Here is a 22102-nt window from a genome sequence, read left to right on the forward strand (position 1 = left end):
GTTCATCTCCAAACTTTCATCAAAAAGTAGCCAACGCAATGCCATCCGAAGCATCCGCACTGTGCAGGACTCGGAGACACGCTGCAGGCGCGGCTATCCACTGTCACAATGGCTTACTGAGCCTCATCATAGTACTGTCAAAACAGTTCACAATAAAATTGAGCATTATCTTTATGATGAAGAGGTTCTAGTCAAAAAAGATCCGAAGCCCACTTGGAGTTCCCATCAACGTTCCCGAGCAAACATCACACTACTTAGCGTCCGTTCTCGAATTTCCCATTTCCCTCATCTTCTTGTAAACGGTGCGTAAGCGGGCTTCGGAAGCTACCGTGGAGGATGCACCATCAAGGCGAAGAATCTTATTCCACTTCGGCCTCCGGTCAATGAGTTGTTCACCAGGGGGTCGATAGCTCGGGTCGTTGCTTGAAACAAGGTCCATGGTACGTCCAACGTCGCTACGATGAATTGTGGTGCCACTCCAGTATGGACCTGCAATATGACGGTCATGGTATGTAATACATATATGTGGTGTGTGGGTAACTTACCTGCGGCGGCGATGGCCATGATGGAATCCTTGGTTTTATCTTGAATAAAAAGATGTCCTGATTGTATCACCAGGTCGATCCTAGCCTCCTGAATATGCGCCCGAATCTCTGCATCAAGCTCATCATCCTTCAGGCTCCTGCTCACAAACCTCTTCACTTCCACGAGAAGGCAAGCACTTGCCGAATTTATTCGCCACCCACCATAGCGAGACTTCTCCTCTGGTTGAGGCACAGCTGTGAGACAGACGATCGCAAAATCCACCAGAACGCTTTCAGCGTTCTTTACCGGGACTGTCGACGCGAAAGAAATGTCCCCGGCCTCCGAGTCAGGCTCATGGTCTCCTTCTTCTTCGTCGTCGTTACCGGGGACTTGGATACCTGCTGCAACATCCTCCTCTGCCTGGGCTGCCCTTTCTTCTAACTCTTCAGGATCATCACCGTCATCTGCCCCTTCAAGCTGGTCATTATGCTTTACAATCCAAACCGGAAATTGAGGTGCTACGATTAAATTTGGCACATCTGCTACAAGATCGAAGAGTGTCTGACACCACAGTGGGTACCAGTAGAATTCCATGTTACGGGAGTTGAATGTGCGAGAGAACGCATAAGACGTTTCCAAGCGAGCCTTGCGTGGCAGCAACTGATCACTGGAAGTGGCCATCACAAATTATGAGTATGTGGTTGGTGCGACGAATGACAGCATATGTTAATATACGTCGTGCGGACTTCAATATTTTTTGCGAAGAACATCACTGAGAATGTATCATTCCGACGAGATGCTATTATACAGCATTTACGGTAGACAATAACAATATTGATTTTGATGCTTACCGAGTGGCTCGACATTTTCGTATGGTTCGGATCTGAATCATGACGTGGAAGTTTAACATTAATCCCAAGAGAGGAAACAAAAAGATCATGGTCTTTTGACTCTCGAGACAGAAGAGGACAACAATGAGTGAGCAAACATGATGACAGTAATTGTGCACCAGTTGCCACTTGGCACTATTAGCCCACAGGACCGCAGTCACCGCGACCATATAAAAGCACGTGCCTTGTCACATGACACCCCATATAAAGGCAACACTTGGTTCAAAGTTGGAATCAAACAGCATCACGGATCCACTTAAGGTGAGGGCAGCAGTTGCGTCGGAACTGTCTGTATCTTAATGCTTCCTTATGCATCGTAGTCATGGTAAAATACTGTGGATATCTAGTGAGCGATAGCTGGTTGCACCAACGAGCCCTCGATGTAGGCTATCCGCCCGCCAAGACACCCGAGGACTCGGATGATATCATCAGCCTTGCGTCAATAGATGTCATGGCAGCGACGGGCGTTCTCTCCTACGCTAGAGTTCGTCGAGTGAAAACTCCCAAGGGCAAATACTTCTGGTGCATTGCCCTCGCTTGCGACTGATCCTTGTACTGTGGGGGAACGCTTATCAACTCACGCGCCGCCGGAGGCAAAATATAAGGCTTTGAAGGAGGCGCTGGGGAAGGATGGGCCGCCTCACTGGTATCGAGCGATTTGAAACGAAATGTGGGCGAGCTTTCCGCATCGCGAATGGATACAACTGACGTTTACTTCTTTTAGGGAAAGTACACAAGTCTCCTAGCATTGCCAAATGTATCGCCACATACCGTCGAAGTTATCGAATCCCAGGACGTGGTGGCATATTGGCATATATGATTATTTTCTTCCAGTTATACGCGTATATTTATATATTGGTTTGATTGAGAGGTGGGGCCAGGATGCCGAGGATCCTCTATAAGCTCCCCCTTTATTCAGCTCCCACTATATCCTGTTGTATCGAGAAAATCATTGAGGAGTATTGCGAATTAACAAAATCAAGTTGTCCAACATCTGAGTTCATTCATTCTGTGCCGTCACATTGAACACTCGATACTCTACTGAGTACATGCAGACTTAAGTAACGCCACGGGCATCGGTTATTGGCGTTGGAAGCCTGCGAGGTGGCCTAGTGAACAGCTGCAAATTGTTCTTCTGAATTTGTCATGTTGCTTTTGTGTACAGGGGTTCATCCGCTTTTGGATGGTCATGTTTTCGAACTTTTCAACGCACTCTTGCAAGAGGTGTGTAAATTTGCAACATACACCCGCCGCAACTTCGGAGCACCCACCTGGGTTGCCAAATAAGTAAGTCTCTTGTGCGTTTCTGAAGGAACCCTCACAGCCGCTGGGTGACGCTGAAAATAGTCATCGCTGATCTTTCAAGCAACAACGGAAAGCATTTCGATTACAGGATGGGAGGCCTCTCAAGCGTCTAGACGTGCCACGTACCATTCGTCCCCCTGAGCTGACGTTCTATAATCTATCCGACGGTCAAGTCAAAGATGAGTGGGGCTTGCCCAGCGACGTTTGGTCGATGGCCTGCACGAGTAAGGTCTCTTCCTTCCGACTGACGTATAGTGACAATATGTTTGCACTATAGATATGGGAGATGGTATTCTCAAAGGTGATGCTCGCAAAAGGCAGCGACGGACGATAACAGGCTTATCTATGAGACGATGGAACTCATTGGCCCATTGCCAGAGCGGTGGAAACCGTACTGGAATTCGAAGTGTTTCGAAGACTCTGACGGTACAGTTACATTGTGGTTGTCGATTACATCACTGATGTGTACTGTTAGGCAACTTCACGATCGATCCTGACGCAATATGGAAGGAAAGATGTCCTCCTAAGAACGATGACGATGCGACTGGCAGTGTGGTCACTGTGGTGGGCTTGCTGCGTGACATGTTGTGCTGGGAGCCAATGGCCCGTCCTACAGCGGCTGATTTGCTTCAACATCCTTGGTTCGCGACCTAACCATCGAGCTGGGCTTACTTCCGCGGAACTTGTATCTCCAGTCATCAACAGTCGTTGAGACATTACCGCTCGGCTCGTCGATACAAAACCAGCAACGATATGTTCTCTTGTCTAATTTTTGTCGCTACGTCCATACGGTGGAAACGTCAGTGTTTTGTGCTTGTCAAAAACACCCAGTTTTAAAAGTCATCTTTGCTGGAATCTTGATTCATGTGAAACGTTGGCAGTTCGGTGAGTGAAGTTTGCAGCCCCTGATTTGCGGCTTTGAGAGGTGGCGAAAAAATAATTTTGTTGAGTGTCCGGTACAGGAAGAAGTGTTTGTTGTAGTCGGAATAAGTGGGGGTGACTACGATGTTGTTTTTCATGCCAATACGAATTTTGTTGTATTATTATATTTGTTCATTACCAAATCGTAACGGCGCTCAGCTGCGCCAGTCCCATCTCTTTATGATTTGGCCGCCATCCGAATTTCTTGACGCGGCAATGTTAATGTTGTAGAATTGATGATTTCGCAAAGGATGGTCGTGAGTCATGCGAATGATTCAATTTTGTATGCTAATCAGACTTAGTGTACTGTGGCATTTGTTCACTTCCCAGTGCTGGTGACGGCGTTTTCGGAGCGAATCTCTTCGCAGATATCACGTGATGATGTTGTATCGATGGTAGCACAGTGCATGCATGCATGAATGATCGAATCGTATCGACGAATACAACAAACCCTGCAGCGACAGATTCATATTCCTTTTGACTACGCGTGCTGGCAGTCTGGGTGTCGACCTCAGCTCACCACCGCTAACATCGTCATTTTTCCGATTTGCTCGTCAATTTGCAGGAATCTCCAGGGCGATTTACAAGCTATGGATCGAGCACATCGTATTGTCCGCTAAGCAAGTCTACATTTTCCGCTTCATCACCGATGATAGTATTGAGGAGCGCATGCTTGAACGTGCTACACAGAAACTCCGGCTCGACCAGCTAGTTATCCAACAAGGTCGCCAACGACAAGCAAAAGGTAAAATTCTGATCAGGGGTTTTCTTGCAAGGCGCTCACTGTTGGGTGCAACTGCCAGCAGAGACGAGCTACTCGAAATGATCACACGGCGCTGAGAAACTCATCAATTCGACTCATGCGTGAGTTACTCGGCATTACACAAGTTTTATATTTCTTGATCACTGCCCATCAGATTCCTCATCAATGACGACATTGATCTGTTGTTCAACGCGGCGAGGAACGTATGGCAGAGCTGAACAGCAAGTACGAGGGCCTCGATCTTGAGGACCTAAATAATTTTAAGTCCGATGCTGCTGTGCAACAGTGGGAAGGCGAAGACTTCCGGCAGGTGTACGGTTTTATTGAGAGGTCTTTTGCCTGATAGATGGTTTATCATATCTCTGTATTCGTGTTTCTGCCATTGATCATCTACTTAAGAGGTCACGGACACAATGTACCAGAAGATTCTAGCCGATCCGCTCACCTTTGGCTCCGACATTGACACAGAAGCCCGAAGCATCCTGGCTAGTCTTTTCAACAGAGATCCCTCGAAACGAATTGGAATAAACGGCGCCGAGGAGATCAAGAAGCACCCATTCTTCGTAAACCACATTCACTTCGGGAGGCTTCTACAGAAAAAGATCGAACCGCCGTTAAGCCGGTGTATCAAGTCCGTCGCTATAAGTCCCGTAAGTGCATGTCTTCCCGGGAGTACGTGTTTGTTGATTGCTGTCGATGTCTAGGATGTTTCCAACTTCGATACTGTCTTCACGGCAAAGGCGCCTATTGACAGTTATGTTGCTGGCTCCCACCTCTCATCTACCGTCCTCAGTTCGCTCAGTTTCGCTGGTGTGTCAATTACGACGTCCTTGTAGATATAAGAATTTGACCCACCCTGTCTGCCATATGATTCTCGTATAATGGTTCCAACATGCCTATTGGTTGACAGGCGCCATACTAACGCACTTCTTCGTCTGGTCAAGTAACCTCTCGAGTTGTGGCCTGTCCCTAGCATCGGTGACTTCAAATGTACTCATCAGGTTTCTAAGCTGAATTCTCATCAAATCTGCCCACGCCATGTCCTTCAGCTTGAGATGCATCCCAAGCAGACCAACATGCATATCCCCATATCACTTCGTTTTCGCAATCTGGTGGAGGACACCCTTGGTGCGGAGACCATACGGAGCAAGTGGGTTTTGTCCTTTCTCCTTGCACTGAGATATCATACTCTGATCTGCAACAACATGCCTGTGCACTGTTCTTCTTGCCTTCGGCCGTTTGTGGCATTCCTCCAAATCGATTCTACCAGGGCCAGATTCGGAACGAAGCGGCCCGTGCTGTCCCCTGAATATTGCACTTTGCATTGAGCAACCTTTAGATCGATGGTATATTGCCGTCGCTGGCACTGGCTCGTTTCACCTAAAAATCGACTACAGACCAAGTCTTTGACCGTTGGTGTATTTTATTCGTTGAAAGTGATTGGCAAAGGGAGTTTTGGTAAAGCGATGCAAGTGCGCAAAAAGGATACGCAGCGGATATATGCTCTCGAAACGATTCGAAAAGCCCCATATCACGTCACGCCCCGGCGAGATCACATATATTGGGTGAGCAGACGGTCCTGGTCAACAATCCGTTTATCGTTCCACTCGAATTCTCCTTCCAAAGTCCTGACAAGTCAAACCCCGCAATGTCATTCGGTGAGTTGATATATCTACCTGTTGTAATATATTCAAAGTTTACTTTGCGCCATTGTCAAAATGCCCGAGATATGAGCAAGAATGTTATATTTTCCTTGGACGACAGTGAGCGCGAGGGACGGGAGTCGCCACTGACAGATACAGTCCTACCATCTGGCATATGAACATGTACTCTGATACATATAAGTATTGGTGTACGGAAAAGCGTAATCACATCACCAGTACTAGTATTGCCAGGCAGCAATAATCACACGAGCATTGATGAATTAGATACCATCCTTACATATGTTAGATAGTAGTGTAAGAAATACAGGTGATGTGTCAATGTGCAGTAATTAACAATGAAAGAAACATGGCAACCGGAGTCAGCTAGATAGGTAATTGTTTTCTAGGTAGACGGTTATCCCACTCATGGTGCACAGCTGGTACACAAACTTTGAGTCCAGGAATGCAATGCTGGGGCGGAAGGCCCTTGTTTAACCATGTCTGGGTGGGTGCGGGTGCTTCAGGGATCCAAGGAGCCTATAACATCTATCCGTCAGACATGGCAAATATGTTTGCTCACACGAGGAGACATACCATGTAGTTCCCGGCGTCCAATTTATCAAAATCGATATTGTTGAGCCATGGGTGGTCGAGAACAGAATCCTTAACACCCAGACGATGCTCGGCCGTCGTGACCAGAAGCGCTGCGACAATAGACTTGAGGGATGCACCCACGCGGAGGCCTTTGGGCCACTTGTACCTTCCCGAGGAGATCCTTTTATATATTTTGTTTTCGTCCGTACCGAAGAATGGCTGGAAGTGATAGGAGAAACATAAGAAAGGTCTCATGGCGCAGGATTCAATGGCACTGACCGTTCTCTTCGTGAGCATTTCGTACAATGTGACACCTGCTGCCCACCAGTCAACACTGTATCCTGTCATGTGCTGGTAACATAAGAGCTCAGGGGCCATGTAAATCGGGGTCCCAATCATCAACCAATCTGTCACCGGTCCATTGTCAATTTGATCTAAGCGAGCATATCCAAAATCGGCGATGGCCAAATACCCATCGGGTCTGACGAGGATATTGGCCGGTTTGAAGTCCCTGTGGATAATCCCCTCACCATGAAGGAAATAAAGCCCAGACACAATGTTGGCGAAGTAGAACCGGGCGGTGGCAGCATCAAAAGGGCCGCGCGTTTGGATGACGTCATAAAAACACCCACTCGGTATAAACTCGAGCATAAGGTAAAGATTCAATTCATCTTTGAAGGTGCCTACGACGCCGTTCACCCAGGGACTCCATGGCAATGCTGACAGGTGCATTCTCTCTGCATTAGTATCCGCAGGGTATTTCTGGTGGAAAGGTTATGTATAGTCGGAAAGATAATGTAGTGGAGGTGGACATACCTGATCGATCAGTTTCATCCTTTCTTTGGAGAGGACTTTCACGGCGAATAGAGACCCTGGGCGTGCCAGTTTCCCTAGGTTTTGCTGTTCGCGCGCTCGTACGAGTAGAACGTGACCATAAGCTCCATCGCCTGCATCGAGTAAGTTGGATCTAACTCTCAATCCTGGAATGGGGATGTCATACCTAATGTGCGAATACATTCGAAACCGTCCAAGGGAAGTGCAGGTGGGCGAGGGTCTACTGCATCAGGTGGCAAGATACCACCAGTATAACCAGGTAACCCATGGACAGTGATACGTGCCTGTATACAACAGTCAGTGAACATATTGCTCAGAAGGACACCAGGGAGCACAGACCGTTTTAGGATCATAATGCGAAGCGCGTCGAGTCTTGGATGCTTTGAGAACATGCTTGCGAGCATGGACACCTTTGAAGGGCGCAGCATTCGCTTTCGGGGATCGAGACGGATGTTTGGTAGCCCGCGAACTTTCAGATGACTTGGTTGATGAGGGAGCTGGGTATCGCATTCTGATTCTGATGGTATTAGATATTTCGTGAAGCTTGCGAGGGACAAGATCGTCGAACTGGGATGAAACACTCAAGGTTGTAAATTCCGGACTTCAAATATGGTCAATAAATACTGTGGTCAGGGCAGCAGTAATTCCACATCATAGTCTATTGTTTCTACAAACAGGTGTGGCAGCAGGTCAAAGCGTGATCGTGCTTCAAGCTTCAAGTTCGAATTGGCTTCGAGAGTCAAGCGGAGTGTTTAATTAACCCGGCGCTTGTTTGGCACATCATGTTGCGGCCATAGCCGGGTCAGTCTTCTACCAACATATACATACTACTAGCTTGCGGCATGTAACATGTTTTATCGATCATCGGTCGCAAAGCACACCTAACTCTACCCAATCTCCGCAATGACTCTAGCGTTGATTACTGAAACAAAACCTGAGGATTGGATATATGTCTCTGAGGGAGGGGCGACTATCGTATTCTCGTATCGAGGACCTCACAATGTCCAATTCTCCGATCAAGTCCTACGTCTCCGTAAAGTCCCTCACGGGTCATTAAACAGCATGCTGCTCGATACCAACACTGAACAACCAGACGATCCTATGACCACCTTTCAAGAGAACATCATCTCAAAACTCGTTCCTTCTGAGTTTCTGCCGAGTCTCGTGGTGGTGGTACTCGACGAAGGTTGGCTTAGGTCACTTATTGTCCTACGCGACGGCGATCGCCCAGCAGAGAGAAGGCAGACGGATCAGATTGATATTCGCAGGAATAAGGGTGTGTTGGCCACGGATCTCATTGGGGGTACCCCCATCGCGATCGAAGTCAAGGTGGTCGCCAGTCTATTGGGAGAATATCTGGATCTGACTGAGTATTTAGCCGAAATGGGGATATTTACCTACAGAATGCCATCTCTCGCCTGAGACTGTTGCTCTAAAGACAACAACATGCAGATTTTGTATGCACACGAGCTTCAGAATGAAACAAGGGGACATCGGTACGACCTATTGTCCATTGGACCTTTTCTCTCGCGATGAGATGCGTGTTAGAAAATCCCTAGGTGCTTTGTGGGCTGGGTGGTATGAAAGCCGTGGGTCTCTCAATAACCTACGGCTCTTTGTCGAGGGCAGAATGGCAAAACCAGATGATGTACGTCTTTAGTACACCACGCTCACAGATTTCTGATAGATCTAGATAGGACCACTCAGTACAATTGTTGGCACGCTTTTTCGCGGCGGGCGAATCAACTGACGTCCAGAACCTCCGGGAATTGTTCTCATCCACTCTTGCGCAGGTACTGCTGGATAGTCCCATTCTTCCCCTCCTGTCGAATTTACAACGAACACTGGACATCCTCGATATAGAGGGCTTATCCAGGTTGTACACACAATCATCGTCAGGTTCCTCATGTGACAGTCTCGGGTCTTCGATTCCTGATCCTTCCATGGAGGAATGGAAAGACTTCGTCGAAGTTTACCAGTCTGATCATCATTCCTGGGATCACACAGTCCCAAGTCCTGGACACCTGCGGTATTATCTCATGGCATACCTTCTTTCAGCGACGTTCAAAGATTGCTCCATCATTATCCGGCCCAAATCTGCGTATGTAGGTTCGTTTGATGCCACAATCATCGACATGGATATCAAGAGTATGGATCGCTTGGGGAAGTGGGAAAGATTAGACAGGAAAATCGTGGAACATTACAAAAGTTCTGCCAGCCAGCGGCGTTGCATCGACAGCCAACGCGTCAGTCAATCGGGATATACACGTATGTGCTGTCGCTCTCTCGCGTTGAATGTTTCTTATAGATCGATTTGAAGAACTGTCGAAGTGGCGTTAGCAAGATGTATCATAGACTGATTTCTGAGTACCTCTGGAGAATCTTTGGACGAGTGATTTGTGTTTGGCATTTTTCTTTTCGTAACTGCAACTGACATACAAGATGTATTCAAAGACCACACTGACTGTGATGCATGCTGACAGCCCTCCTGTATAGGTTTGGACATCAACAAACCTCTGTAGAAGGCCTGTCAGCAGACGAGTCGTCGAAGAGTCGTTATGTCTACTCTCCTGTGATTGGCTCGAACCCGCGTATTACAAGGACGAAGGCACAACTCCACCCGCAGATTCAAATCGACATTCGGCGAGATTCCAACGCTCAAAAACGTAAGAACTGACATGCTCCGATAGCATCGCTCCAATACAGTCGCAAGTACACCCAACGCTCCCTATAACAACTCGCCCAACATAATCATCACGTTCTCATCACTATATAATCCACCTTCTACACGTGTTCTCGCCCATCCAAGAAGAACAAGGAGTTGGACCCGAGCCGACCAGTCAATCAGTCGACCATTAACTAACCCTCATTACATCAACTCCATTAGATCCCTGTATCATTCCGCGAAAGTGGACGAGAAACGAGTTCCATCACTGCAAAACAAAACACATACCAGTAGCCATCCAAATCTATATCACACGAAATACGCATCTAAAACGGCTGGCGGGAACGGCGGACTGATGGGGGTACGCCTCACATCAGGGCATTCGCGATTTCGGGATCACCAAGACACAGGGGGTCCAGTAGATTAGATAACATTGTCCTACATAGGGTATTATCCTCAATGGACAAAAATCGGAATCAAAATAATAATAACGAAGGCAGAATCAAGGAATGATTGCTCTCCTCCGATTGGCCCGAAGCTGCGCATTCCAAGAATGAAGACAACGTCAAGGAGTGGTCCCCGTTATATTCCTTATTTATTAATAATGTTGTACGCAGGAAAAATAATACGTTCGTGATGACGATAGTATCCTGACGCTAAATGTGATACTGTCTGAACAATACAGACTGGGACAGGCTCCTTCACAACTCACTCATGTTCCGTGGATCGAGTTGCTGCGCCTTCCACCCCGTGTACAGGCTCAACGTTAAGTTCCCCTACAGCACCAACCCCGACTAATACAGCTATTGATGGACCTGTACACCTTATGCTAGTCCTTTGGGGGAAAATGATTTCTGACGTTGAGTGCCACTAAAGTTTCTCTCTCTGTTACGTTTCCCGTTCCATTTCGTGCTGATGGTGCTTAGAACAAAATAGATGTAGTTACAGGAAAGCATTCCAAGACCCAGACATACTAGGTGTATTGGCCTGTCCGCTCGATCACACAGGGCCGGTTTGATTGCCGGGCCGGTCTTAGTCATCTTGCAATCTTCGGTCCGTCAGAGTTCTGACTCCTGGCTTGCTCATACTTGTTATTCTCGCAACGCTGACACCTCTTGAATTTTGCAAACAGACCTTTTTTTAATACCATGGCTTGTAGTTCACCGACGTCAAGCCCTACTGGACGATGGAGCCAATCGGCACAGTGATAGCGCTGATCATTGATGAAATACGTCTGACAAGGATTCGGCCTGAGTTGCTGCGTTGGGATTTTAGATAGTGGGAAAAACTACGATAGCATGCAACGACATGGCCGTAATAGTGTGCTATCTCAGAGAAGATTGCGAGGAAGACGGAGACGAATGGGTGCACATGACTGCCGCCGAAGCGCGTATTGTCCCGGTACCACCAGCAGCACCATAGACGACGACTCGTTGCATTGGGATTTCAATCCAACGATAACGGGGAAAACCGTGGTGGCATGCGACAACATGGCCGTGATAGCGTGGTATCTCGGAGAAGACTGCGAAGAAGACGGAACCGAGACCTATGCTGACACGATGTAGTAAGTTACATAGGCTTGGTGCGGCACCAATCTGAATGGAGTGCATCACGTCGAAATTGTAAACTCAATTGCATTTCTCCGCTGAACCTGCAATACAACGGTACGTGTACTTGGGCCGAAAAAGGGAGGGTCCTGGGATGGAGGGGCTTTGTGAATCCTAATTGATCAGATTAGAAGGCTAGTCACTGCCAGGAGGACTGTACTACCTCAAATCAATTTATGGAAATTTACGAAAGCCCATCGCCATTCTGAAAACAATTAGAACAATCTGGAGATTCTGGACGAGCTTGAATGCATGGCTGGTGAAGCCCTTTTCGACACTCTTAGTTTGTGACACTGATTATGGAGTACAGGAACAAATTATTAATGATCATTAATCAACTAAATTCGACCTACTACCGTGCCTCGTGAACAATCGAGTACGGGATTGGGCGTCCCCCTATATGACGGTATCAGTGACGCGACTCTAGATTGGAAAAGGAGTGAAATGACCAGTGCTGAGGCGTATGTTGGTCACCGACTCGGCCGAGGCGAGCCCTCGACCTTTACCTTTCTTTCCTTGTTCTTTCCAAAAGGTTACCTCACCGTTTCTAGCCACACTAGTAAGTACTGGCGCTAGTCACTGGTATGAAGTAAGTACTGCCTCGATGTCATAGGATATTAATATTCCTTGCGATATATACCCAAGCATTTCTCTGCTGGATGTATCAATCTACTGGGCTGCGTTCAGCCATCGGGGCGCCAGCTCAACAACGTAACTATCCGCGATGCATTGCACGTCCAGCTTGGATAAATTGGCCGACGACATCCTCATACAGATACTTCAGGCATTGTCTGTGCGGGGAATATTGACACTGCGATGCGTACGTCTTATATTGTTATTTACATATGAATCCATTGCATTCTACCTTTCCCAGACCTCCAAACGTTACTATTCTCTGTCTAAGCTTCACTGCGTTTGGTATGTGGTGTTTTGTGCTGAAGTATTGGCCCACCACCTTGCTCCCCCCGGCCCTTCATGTTCTCTCAGCGCTCTGTCTTCTGCAGATCTAGAGTATCGGACAATACTAGCTCTTTCTCTCGAGAGACATTGGTTACGATCCAAGGCCAATGTCATTGTTTCGAGCAGAGAACGAGAGACTGTCGACCAGATCGTCCTTGTTCCCGGAGGAATGCAGGTCTTGACAGTCCATGGGAACAAAGTGGTGTGTTGGCTCATCTCCGGCAAACCAAGCTCACACGAGCTTCAAAATATTGAGGCGTGGTCATCACCGGGTGACGATACATGCATCGTTGTGAAGGACATGGAGCGCCAGGGAATTATTGCCATCGGCTCTAGAGACAAGTGAGTCCCTCGGCCTCTCGACACCGTTGTGAAGTATCGCTGACAACGGATAGTCCAAACCGGCATGCTGCAGTATTTTTGCTCTCCTTAAAGCCTGCTCTCAACAAGCTTTGCGACTACCCACTCATCCCTGGTACTGTCACAGGGATTTCACGGCACCTCCTTTTCCTGGATACCACGTCACAGCAAGACGGGGGCAGCCTCGAAGTCCTAGATTGGCACGCTAAGACAGAAGGCACTGCCCTTCTCCCGCGTATACCCGATCTGGTGAGTTTTCCACGTGCAACTTCAGATGATGGGCTAATGTGACTTTTCAGTTCGGTGCCCTCCTAGACTTTGTCCATTTCTCAGACCACATACTTGTAACGTGGGAGGCATGCATTAGCGTGTTCCCTGTGCCTGACGTACCGGCCAAAGGACGAACTGTGGTGGCGCATACCAAAGTATTCATGTTTTATGAGTACATCAGCTCACCTGTCGCCTTCACAACTTGTGTTTCTCGAGGTTGGTCTGGTGTAGATGCTCCAGTATATGCACCATCACAGGAAACACCTTCCCTTACAATCGCTGCCAGAGGCAAATCGGGCGGAATTTCCCTGTCGATGCTTGTTCCGCTAGATAACGACGAGGGGGGGAAATATCCGCCCAGTTTCCCGTACCGGCTTCTCCGACTCTCCCTGGTCGTTCCGACCGTGACACAAGATTTAGGGGGATGCACACAGATATGCCTGGGGTCGTCGGGGCGCGGGTTTTTTGTGTTTGGGGAGAAGGTGCGACTTTGTGCGCCAAGTCTGCTGTTCATGCCCCCATGTGAGATGCAATTTAGTCCTGAGTTTGAGACGGAAAGGGTTGTATATGAGATTGAAACCGGTGATGCTGTTGGTGGAGACAAGGTCGACTTTGACGAGGGGATGGGACGGCTAGTTGTTGCGAAGGGAAACGGGGGCTTTGATGTGGTGCAGCTGCTGTGACTGACCATACTGAATGCGAAGCGTTTGCGTTCTCTTATAAATCTGTATGATGCCCGTTAGATTTAACGTTGTATGGTACTAGAGGTTACTTGAGAAAGCTTTAAATAACGTTCCAGAGTAATCAACATTGACTCTGTGTGTTCCCACTTGGATCTAGCTTCCAACGTCAACTGCACTCCATATGGAAGAGGGGTTGCGGGCCTCTATATGCGTTGCAGGTGTTGATGTGTGCCTGACAGTAGCAACAATGGAAAAAATGTAAATCACGCTATGATTCGTTCTGCTCATCGATACAGTAGTCGGAGATCAAGACTGACCAAGTAAGAAATATATTATGTCGGCACAGCGAGCCGAGTGTGCGCATCAACTGGGTATATGATGAGGGTAGTAAGTAAGAATGAGTAACAGTACAACAGATTCTAATAGTCTTTCTTGATACCCAAGAAAATGTCCAATACATACTGCTTAAATACACAACGAGATGAAGATCATACAGCTTACGACTTGCGTTTTGCCTTTCCCTTCTTCTTGTTCGTGCTAGTGGACTCCTTAAGACTACGGGTAGGAGATGGAGTACCAGGCGTTCGTCCCCTCGCTACGAAACGCTGGTCCTGATATGTTTCCTCGTAGAATCGGGCGGACCTCCGGCGCTCAATCTTTCTCGCGTCCCTCCTTGAACCTATGGGACTCGTGGACCGCCTTCGCCTTCTATCATTCTCTAGCGTACCACCGTCATGGCCCACAAGTGTACCATCATCATCCGGCCGGTCATCATCATGTTCATCATTGCCCAGCTTAAAAGAGTGCGATGCTTCCGACGTCCCTTGTGGTCCCCAAGGATGCGCAAAACCTGGTGGGTATGCACCCCACGGACCTGTCGGTGGTGGAGGCATATGAGGTGAGCCGTATGTCAACATTGTGGCGGACAAAGCATATGACAATTGGTGCATCGCCTGGTAAAGAAGGAGTTGTGGTGGTTGTGTGGGATCGACGGAGGGGGCGGCAAAAGGGTAGACTTGAGCCCGCGGAGTACGAGACGCGAAACGGGTACTTGCTGTAGTCGAAGGAGTATCAGGCACTGCGGAACAGACCGCTGGTAAGCAACTGTGCAGACCGTAAAGGTAGCTACATTACCTAAGGTGCTGTCGGAAGATGGACAACGATACAAAGAAGATGGAGAAGATTTTCGTAGCGGAAAAAATGGTAAAGGTTTACGCCGTGAAGAAGATGGCGAAGGCTTTTGCAGTGGAGAGGATGGCAATGGTTTACGCCGTGAAGAAGATGGCGAAGGTTTTTGTAGTGGAGAGGATGAGGAAGACGTTCGTTGCAACGAAGATGGGGAATATGTTCGCAGTGGTGAGGATGGTGATGGCGTTCGTTGCGATGAAGATGGGGGATATTTTCGTTGGGAAGAAAACGAAGAGTTTCGTTTTCGCTTTCCGGCTCGCGGGGGTCGCTCGAGGAGCGCAGCAAACTCCTCGTCAGAATCAGCGAACTCGAGGATTGTTTGCTCACCTTCCGCAACATCCTGTTCAGATTCATTGCGGGTGATGTGGTACACAGCACTAGCCTCGTCGTGCTGCCATATGCTATCAAGTTCATCCTCAGACTCGTCTTCTATAACGGCTGCATGCTCTGGATCAACGGTCTCTGGCTGTTCTTCATCCTCCTCCGACTCGTGTAAAGCCTCTCGTAGTGCAGCTAGTTCTTCCATAGACATATCATCTTCACCGTCCTCATCCCCCAACAGTTCTCTTCGTCTCTTTTCAGCCTTCAGAAAGTCATTGAGATCGTCAGCGTCTGTTGTTGCTGAAAGAGGTGGCACGGCACGAAGCAACTCAGAAGTTGATGCCATAGTACCGTCGGTTCCAGGCGCGCGCCGAACGGGTAGAGTGTCCAATTCATCGACGTCATCATCCTGGTCCTGCTCGCTGGGCTCCTGCTCCTGCTCCTGATCTCGGTCATCCTGACTATCATCGGGAGTAAAATGACCAAAATCATAGTCCTTCCCATTCTTCAGTACTCCTCTGTCACTAATTATAGTACCGCTGTAGAGATCGACTATGTCATCTTCATCGAGGCGTTTGTTGTAGCGTTCGGCGAGCTGAGCCCAAACATTAAGAACGCGATGAGTAGATTTAGATAAACGAGGACGTTTCGTAGGTCGGCTATCCGGAGGGGCAACAGAAAGGGAGGCATGAGGTGCCATGACAAGCTTAAGGCCTTTGGGCTATCTTCTTGTTTACCAAGTCCAACAAACAGTCAATGCCCGTGACCTGATTGACACTCCGACATAACTCCGACGCCAACATGGCAGGCCGCTGGGCGGCTTGTTCATGACGGACATCGAGGTAGGTTAATTATAAAATGTGCGTAGATCAAGCAGTATGTTCCGGAGGCTACGTGTTACTTAGTACCTTTCAACGTCAACTCAGATTCGATATTGCATTTCATATAGCATGGCTCATGACGAGTCAGCACTATACGCAGACTGGACTGTGCTGGCACCCTCGCCTGACCGTAGACTGGAATAGTCACGAATCCAGCCTGAGCGGTATCCTCCATTATTTTGTTAATCTGGTGCTGTATTTTGATTGACAGACGAAGTAACCTTCATAATAACTTCTCCTGCAAATTGGTTCGGAGACGATCATAGTATCTGCCAGATTCCGTGAACAACTTGCCACCGTTGCGCCGCCGATGATAATGTTCCAATGTCTTTATAACCTATGATGCGTCAGTTCCAACCTCTCAGAATAGCCTCCCCCCCAACCCAGCCAGTACTAGCGATTATGTCGACCACTGGCACGCAGAAAGGAATGCCTTACGGTATGATATTAGTTCGTTTATCGAAGCTGCTACTGGACTGGCTACCACTGGCATGAAGTACGCCTGGGCAACTCTGGGCTCAAAGTTTCCAAGATCATTCTGGGAACAATGCAGTATGGTGTGTAGAGCGTTTACTCGCGCGAATGATTAAAGTCACCTGATTCTTCAACATAGGTACCAGCGAGTGGCAAGACTGGGCTCTTGGAGAGGAAGAAGCCAACATCCACATCAAGGCTGCGTGAGTACTATCGTCGCATATTTTCAATGCCAAAGCGTGTCTTTACTATCGATATTGAAATTATGACGCGGGCATCAACACCGTTGACACCGCAGATGTGAGATGAAACATCTCTTCGCCTCGGGCATGAATTACTAATCTATAAGATTAGACGTACTCCAATGGACTTTCTGAGGTCGTACTTGGAAACGCGATCAAAAAGCTCAGCCTACCTCGGGACAAGATTGTAGTCATGACATAGGCCAGACCTCAGATGTATTGGCTGTTTACAGGTCTTGATAAATGATCTTTTAGGTCTATAGAGTTGTTGGCCGTACCCCTAGTGAAAGGCTCTCCAAGCCAGGTGTACGTCCTGATCAACTAGGCTACGTTAATCAAAGGGGTTTGAGTCGCAAGGTAAGGATGTTGGCTCTTGTGGATTTGTTGCACTATCTGATCTGATACAAATAGCACATTTTCGCATCCATCAAGAAGAGTCTAGAGCGTTTGCAACTTGATTATGTTGATGTTCTGTCATGTTTGTCCCGTCCCGCTGTTCGATTAGAGATTCAAGGTTGACTGATTTCCAGGCAATCGTTTTGACACAGAGACGCCGATCGAGGAGACGGTATGTTAGTGCCATTCCTCAGCTTCATCGTCTATTGACCGACTTGCATCATGCTCAGATGCAAGCTCTGCATGATGTTGTGCAGGCTGGTTATGTCCGGTACATCGGCATGTCTTCATGCTGGGCTTACCAATGTACGCTTTGACATCCATTTTGTCATCTTAATGCACCTTCAGTCCAGGCAATGCAGAGTGAGACCATATCTTTGGCGTGAACATAATGAATTTTAACTGCATGGATCTGTTTAGATTACGCGATCACAAACCACCTCACGCCTTTCATTTCTATGCAGAACCACCACAATTTGATCTATCGTGAAGAGGAACGAGAGATGTTCCCGACACTCAAGGTTTGATTTATTTGTTTTTGTCTCTCCCTGTCTTCTGATCATCATAGTAGATGTTCGGCGTTGGATGCATCCCCTGGTCACCGCTTGCTCGAGGACTCCTCACTCGTCCTCTCGGTGAGAAAACAGTTCGTGGAAAGAGCGATTCGTTAGTTGTCATCATCTATATTTACGCATGAATCAGTCATAAAATTAACGTTGTAGTGCCATTAACTCATATGTCCAGCACGAGTCTGACAAAGACATTATGAGCCGGTGAGAATGGTCGCCCCTCGCCCCTTCATCTACCAGATTTTGAAGCGATGTACATAGCCTCGAGGAAGTTGCGAAGAAGAAAGGCGCAAGTATGGCACAGATAGCCCTTGCTTGGTCGATGGCACAAAACATCGTCACGGCGCTGATCGTCGGGACCACGTCCTTGAAGCACCTGCAGGATCTTCTTGGTATGTATCTTGTAATCAAAGAGCAGACGTCCTGAACTGATTCTTATTCAGGTGCCATTAACATCACTCTGACTGCAGAAGAGTGTAAGTATTTGGAGGGGCCTTATCAGCCAAAGTCGGTCTTTGGTCACAGATAATCCCTGCAGATAGTTGAACCAACGAACCGGTGGCTAGTTCGAGATGAATTTTTGGTGGTAAGAGTCTAGTACGCTATGCATTGAATGCATACAATAGCACTGTGACGTAACGCATTCGTGCCCACGAGTGGGTGGCACCAATCAATACAGGATCCCATAGCATTCGCTGTCTCATTTTAATCGACAATGCTGTCTTTTCTTCGTTGGATTGCAACGAACCGGGTTAATATGGGCTCTGCTGGCTTGGCCACGCGGTGGGGACAGAACACGGCTTGTGTGTTTCAGGATTCTGCCAGCAGCTGCATTACTAGGTGTCTGCTCAATTAAATCTTGCTTAACCCAGACAGGACTCAGACACGTCAGCAGCAGAAATGATCTCCAATTGCAATGTTATAGAGAGTTCAGATGCGCTGATTCGAAATTCGTGTACTGACAGTAGCTACTTACAATATGCGGAATCCAAAATATCAAGTCGGGTACATTGATGACTGACGCCACCAGGACAGCAGAGAGTTCTGAGTCATTGACCTATTGCTTGACACTATGCAAAGACGTCCTGGAGCCAAGTCTCATAGTCATACTCGGGTTCTCCGACTTCATTGTTTGTCGACGGTATCACCTCACTCAAGTAGTCGACTGCACTTACGGGCAACTGAGCCACGCGCAAGTCGAGTTCAGTCACAAACGGCTGCGGGGGGGAATTTCATCAATGCACAAGCCACGGAGTGAAAGTCGCGCACTTTGTTACCCGCGATTCCACGGAATGATTCACGCAGTTGCTCTGGTGATGTTTGATCCTCCGTTATGTCGACCTTTCGCGAGTTGTCTGTAAGAATGTCATTGATGTCGGAGGAGAATCAGCTCACCAAGAGATTGATGAAGGCTTCAAAAGTAACCGCGCCGTAGTCTTGTAACAGCTGGTCGTAAATGTAGGTCATGTCCTCATCCTAATCGTTCAATAGCTTGGTGAGCAGCGCAGCTATGCAATGTATGTATGATACACTCACTGAGTACACAAGGCCCTGGCTAGCGAGAGCTGCGCTCGTCTCTGTCAAGCTCAACGTGTTGGTTTCGTCGCGGTCGAAGTACCGGAAAGTGCTCTCAAATTGCTCCAGTTGTGCGGGAGTTAGGTTAGTCATATTTCGGGAGACAATCTGCGCTGCATTAGTCAAATAGGATGTGCTCAAAGAGATACGGACCTGATTGTCAATAAAAGATATCTTCTTCGTAAGGCTCTGCGCCACAAGTCCAAGTTCAAACTCAAGGTCTTGACATGTGAACACGGTGTAGTCGTTCTCTTCTACGTTTGCTACGACGCAGTCTTGCTCTGCCTTTGCTACGCGCGTCAGCGCTTCAGATAACGTCGGCAGGCGGGTTTGAATTTCTTTAACTTGGTCTTGCTGGGTCTATTTCATCATACGTAAGCCTCTGTCTATTTGCAAGTTAGATACAAACCTCTAGTGGCCCCGCGATACCCGAGAGTTCCAATGATATAGCATGCAGACGTTGCGAGAAATCATTAGCCAGATCCGCAAATTCTTTCCGTAACGACTCTTTGATCCTGGGCTACCCATTGAACATTGAGAGCGAGTAATGGAAAGCGTAGGACTGACTGTCGTATCTGTGCATTGATTGCCCGTGACCTTTTCGCTTCGGATTGAAGCAGGTCACTCCATGCATCGTCGAGGTCCTAGAACTCAATGTATATAATCAGGTAAAAAATTAACACATTGCGTCTCGAATACCCACCAAAAGTGCGAGACCAACGGGAGGGATGTATTCTCTCAGCCCATAAGTCCGAAGCTTGGTTTGTATGTTGCCAAGGAGTGTAGTGACATCCTGTCGCTCTGTGACCCATGTGCGTTTGGTTGTGTGTTTGTAAGCTGTAAAAGTGGCAGATTGTTCTTTCGCATCCGTATATGAGCCAGTGAAACAGCTAGTTGACCACTTTTTCTGGACCTCAGAAAGTGCATGTAGGAGCTATGGGGACCAGAAAAGGCGTGAGCTATGATAAGTAAGCGACATGAGTAGACGTACAGCGCGAGCCCGACGCTCGTAATCATTTTTGCTAGTCCAAACGGATTGCATTAGTTCAGCAAATTTTTCGACACGTCGGGAAACGGTTTCGGCTTGATCTAGCCAGGCGATGAGATACATATGATGTGATAGCAAGATTAGCCTCTAACGTACCCATCGTTGAAAAGGCGTGGAAATAACTTGCGATATAGGTCATGACACTACGTTCGTCTGGACGCGTCGAATCGCACAGGTCCTCTACCTCGAGGAGTTGCTGCATAGGAAAGTAAGCACCTCCGCAAGCGTTGCCTAATGCGAGCTTACTGGCACATCAAGATGGTCTGCAGCCACTTGGAATGCCAGGCGAGTATTACCATGTCGATCGGACTGAACAACACAGTCAGGTACAATATTTACGGATGCCTCTACTACCACATGCCTTGTCAAGTTTGTCATAATCCAGGAGCTCGGGGCGATGACAATGGATTAATGCACAACTGAACGAGTAGGTCAGCGGCGGATTGCAATCATGGAGTGTACTAACAGCGCCAGTCCATCCGACCAACTTATGGAAAAGTCTTGTACATTGACTTCTTTGTAAGGCGCAGTTTTGCGTTGTGCCCAAAGCAGCAAGCCTTCTTTCGCCGAAAGGCCTTCCTCACTGAAATAACCACATTCAACGAGGCATCTTCTCGTAAGAATTCCCTTACCTGATGTCTGCGATGGTAAAACGCAAAACCAAGGTCCAGATCATGCCTAAGATCAGTTTCAAGTTACCGTCGATGATGTCTAGAGTCCGACGGGTTGGCTGAGTTCCTTCAGACCGAACTGTGCAACGTGCCTTCTGGGCCAATATTTGTTAACTTGATACCGCGTTGCCGTATGAATTCCAATGCCTTGTTGACATTCTCTGCCTTCTGGACGCGCATCCGGGGATTCTTATTGTATCTTCCGAGGGATGTATCACCTGCACAACACGCGAGCTATCCACATCATATAGAATTGGAATGACATACAACCTTACCCATTATTTCCTGTGCAAGACAGGGTATAAATCATAATTGGTCGAGCTAGAAGACAATCGTCTCTCTTACCATGAGCTGGATTAAGCGCACCCCGTCCGAAAGGTCTTGGACGAGCGAGTGCATGGGTGGATAACCATTTGCTTCAAGTTTGGTGTTAAGCCTAGATGGCAACATGAGCTATTCCATCGGCGGCAGTGTAGGGTCAAGTAGCTCACCACTTGCAGAAGGTTCTTTCTTGAGTTGAATCCATTGCAGTTGACACTGGACAGCTAGTTCACTGTACAGTGTATAATGCGGCCACTTGATCGGCGAGTAGCACCCGAAACTTAAAGAGATCGCGTTGCCAGCTGATCCTACACTCTAGCTCGACGTGCTTCTAGAGATGCTTGGTGGAGAACAGCAGTACTAGGCTAAGGTAGTAGGCTAGATGATATATCTAGT

At 47.9% G+C, this 22102-nt stretch overlaps 10 protein-coding genes across 10 annotated transcripts; 5 read left to right on the plus strand and 5 right to left on the minus strand.

The window, feature by feature from the left end:
- Positions 1 to 127: 127 nt before the first annotated feature.
- Positions 128 to 1544, minus strand: BJ212DRAFT_834986 (uncharacterized protein). Its single transcript, XM_041344172.1, has 3 exons — positions 1377 to 1544; positions 546 to 1192; positions 128 to 489 (listed from the first exon to the last, which is right to left on the minus strand). The coding sequence occupies exons 1-3, from the start codon at positions 1463 to 1465 to the stop codon at positions 251 to 253; spliced, it is 975 nt and encodes a 324-aa protein (XP_041197293.1). The 5' UTR covers positions 1466 to 1544; the 3' UTR covers positions 128 to 250.
- A 1515-nt stretch (positions 1545 to 3059) lies between these two features.
- BJ212DRAFT_1331193 (uncharacterized protein) lies at positions 3060 to 3776 on the plus strand. Its single transcript, XM_041334751.1, has 2 exons — positions 3060 to 3146; positions 3196 to 3776. Exons 1-2 carry the CDS (start codon positions 3074 to 3076, stop codon positions 3372 to 3374), a joined length of 252 nt encoding a protein of 83 aa, XP_041197294.1. The 5' UTR covers positions 3060 to 3073; the 3' UTR covers positions 3375 to 3776.
- A 1041-nt stretch (positions 3777 to 4817) lies between these two features.
- On the plus strand, positions 4818 to 5240 carry BJ212DRAFT_1574749 (uncharacterized protein; the record flags this gene model as incomplete). Its single annotated transcript, XM_041342118.1, has 2 exons — positions 4818 to 5054; positions 5109 to 5240. The coding sequence occupies 2 exons, from the start codon at positions 4818 to 4820 to the stop codon at positions 5238 to 5240; spliced, it is 369 nt and encodes a 122-aa protein (XP_041197295.1).
- A 1045-nt stretch (positions 5241 to 6285) lies between these two features.
- Positions 6286 to 8185, minus strand: BJ212DRAFT_1331216 (kinase-like domain-containing protein). Its single transcript, XM_041334752.1, has 6 exons — positions 7815 to 8185; positions 7642 to 7759; positions 7458 to 7588; positions 6921 to 7403; positions 6642 to 6860; positions 6286 to 6584 (listed from the first exon to the last, which is right to left on the minus strand). The coding sequence occupies exons 1-6, from the start codon at positions 7983 to 7985 to the stop codon at positions 6432 to 6434; spliced, it is 1275 nt and encodes a 424-aa protein (XP_041197296.1). The 5' UTR covers positions 7986 to 8185; the 3' UTR covers positions 6286 to 6431.
- An 85-nt stretch (positions 8186 to 8270) lies between these two features.
- BJ212DRAFT_1574751 (inositol-pentakisphosphate 2-kinase) lies at positions 8271 to 9815 on the plus strand (the record flags this gene model as incomplete). Its single annotated transcript, XM_041342119.1, has 4 exons — positions 8271 to 8804; positions 8854 to 9123; positions 9173 to 9743; positions 9784 to 9815. The coding sequence occupies exons 1-4, from the start codon at positions 8379 to 8381 to the stop codon at positions 9813 to 9815; spliced, it is 1299 nt and encodes a 432-aa protein (XP_041197297.1). The 5' UTR covers positions 8271 to 8378.
- Positions 9816 to 10823: 1008 nt separating this feature from the next.
- BJ212DRAFT_1331222 (uncharacterized protein) lies at positions 10824 to 11195 on the minus strand (the record flags this gene model as incomplete). The annotated part of the gene is made up of 1 exon (XM_041334753.1): positions 10824 to 11195. A coding segment is annotated over exon 1 (211 nt), but the record flags the coding sequence as incomplete, so codon positions are not given.
- Positions 11196 to 12911: 1716 nt separating this feature from the next.
- On the plus strand, positions 12912 to 14175 carry BJ212DRAFT_1331234 (uncharacterized protein). The gene is made up of 4 exons (XM_041334754.1): positions 12912 to 13049; positions 13103 to 13316; positions 13367 to 13474; positions 13526 to 14175. Exons 1-4 carry the CDS (start codon positions 13009 to 13011, stop codon positions 14018 to 14020), a joined length of 858 nt encoding a protein of 285 aa, XP_041197299.1. The 5' UTR covers positions 12912 to 13008; the 3' UTR covers positions 14021 to 14175.
- A 114-nt stretch (positions 14176 to 14289) lies between these two features.
- On the minus strand, positions 14290 to 16252 carry BJ212DRAFT_1331236 (uncharacterized protein). The gene is made up of 2 exons (XM_041334755.1): positions 15155 to 16252; positions 14290 to 15098 (listed from the first exon to the last, which is right to left on the minus strand). The coding sequence occupies exons 1-2, from the start codon at positions 16227 to 16229 to the stop codon at positions 14518 to 14520; spliced, it is 1656 nt and encodes a 551-aa protein (XP_041197300.1). The 5' UTR covers positions 16230 to 16252; the 3' UTR covers positions 14290 to 14517.
- A 560-nt stretch (positions 16253 to 16812) lies between these two features.
- Positions 16813 to 18620, plus strand: BJ212DRAFT_1445067 (aryl-alcohol dehydrogenase; the record flags this gene model as incomplete). Its single annotated transcript, XM_041338049.1, has 13 exons — positions 16813 to 16849; positions 16908 to 16967; positions 17024 to 17087; positions 17295 to 17316; positions 17382 to 17483; positions 17538 to 17604; positions 17657 to 17694; positions 17753 to 17828; positions 17943 to 18043; positions 18094 to 18188; positions 18245 to 18295; positions 18353 to 18483; positions 18535 to 18620. The coding sequence occupies 13 exons, from the start codon at positions 16813 to 16815 to the stop codon at positions 18618 to 18620; spliced, it is 930 nt and encodes a 309-aa protein (XP_041197301.1).
- Positions 18621 to 19161: 541 nt separating this feature from the next.
- Positions 19162 to 21911, minus strand: BJ212DRAFT_1445068 (calponin homology domain-containing protein; the record flags this gene model as incomplete). Its single annotated transcript, XM_041338050.1, has 17 exons — positions 19162 to 19308; positions 19361 to 19432; positions 19487 to 19567; positions 19628 to 19774; positions 19820 to 20026; positions 20076 to 20181; positions 20234 to 20310; positions 20370 to 20600; positions 20658 to 20755; positions 20811 to 20910; positions 20961 to 21023; positions 21076 to 21133; positions 21181 to 21297; positions 21347 to 21425; positions 21478 to 21619; positions 21731 to 21821; positions 21877 to 21911. 17 exons carry the CDS (start codon positions 21909 to 21911, stop codon positions 19162 to 19164), a joined length of 1851 nt encoding a protein of 616 aa, XP_041197302.1.
- Positions 21912 to 22102: the final 191 nt, after the last annotated feature.

The sequence above is a fragment of the Suillus subaureus genome (genome assembly GCF_016647635.1).
Source record: "Suillus subaureus strain MN1 chromosome Unknown BJ212scaffold_5, whole genome shotgun sequence".
NCBI classification, from domain to species: domain Eukaryota; kingdom Fungi; phylum Basidiomycota; class Agaricomycetes; order Boletales; family Suillaceae; genus Suillus; species Suillus subaureus.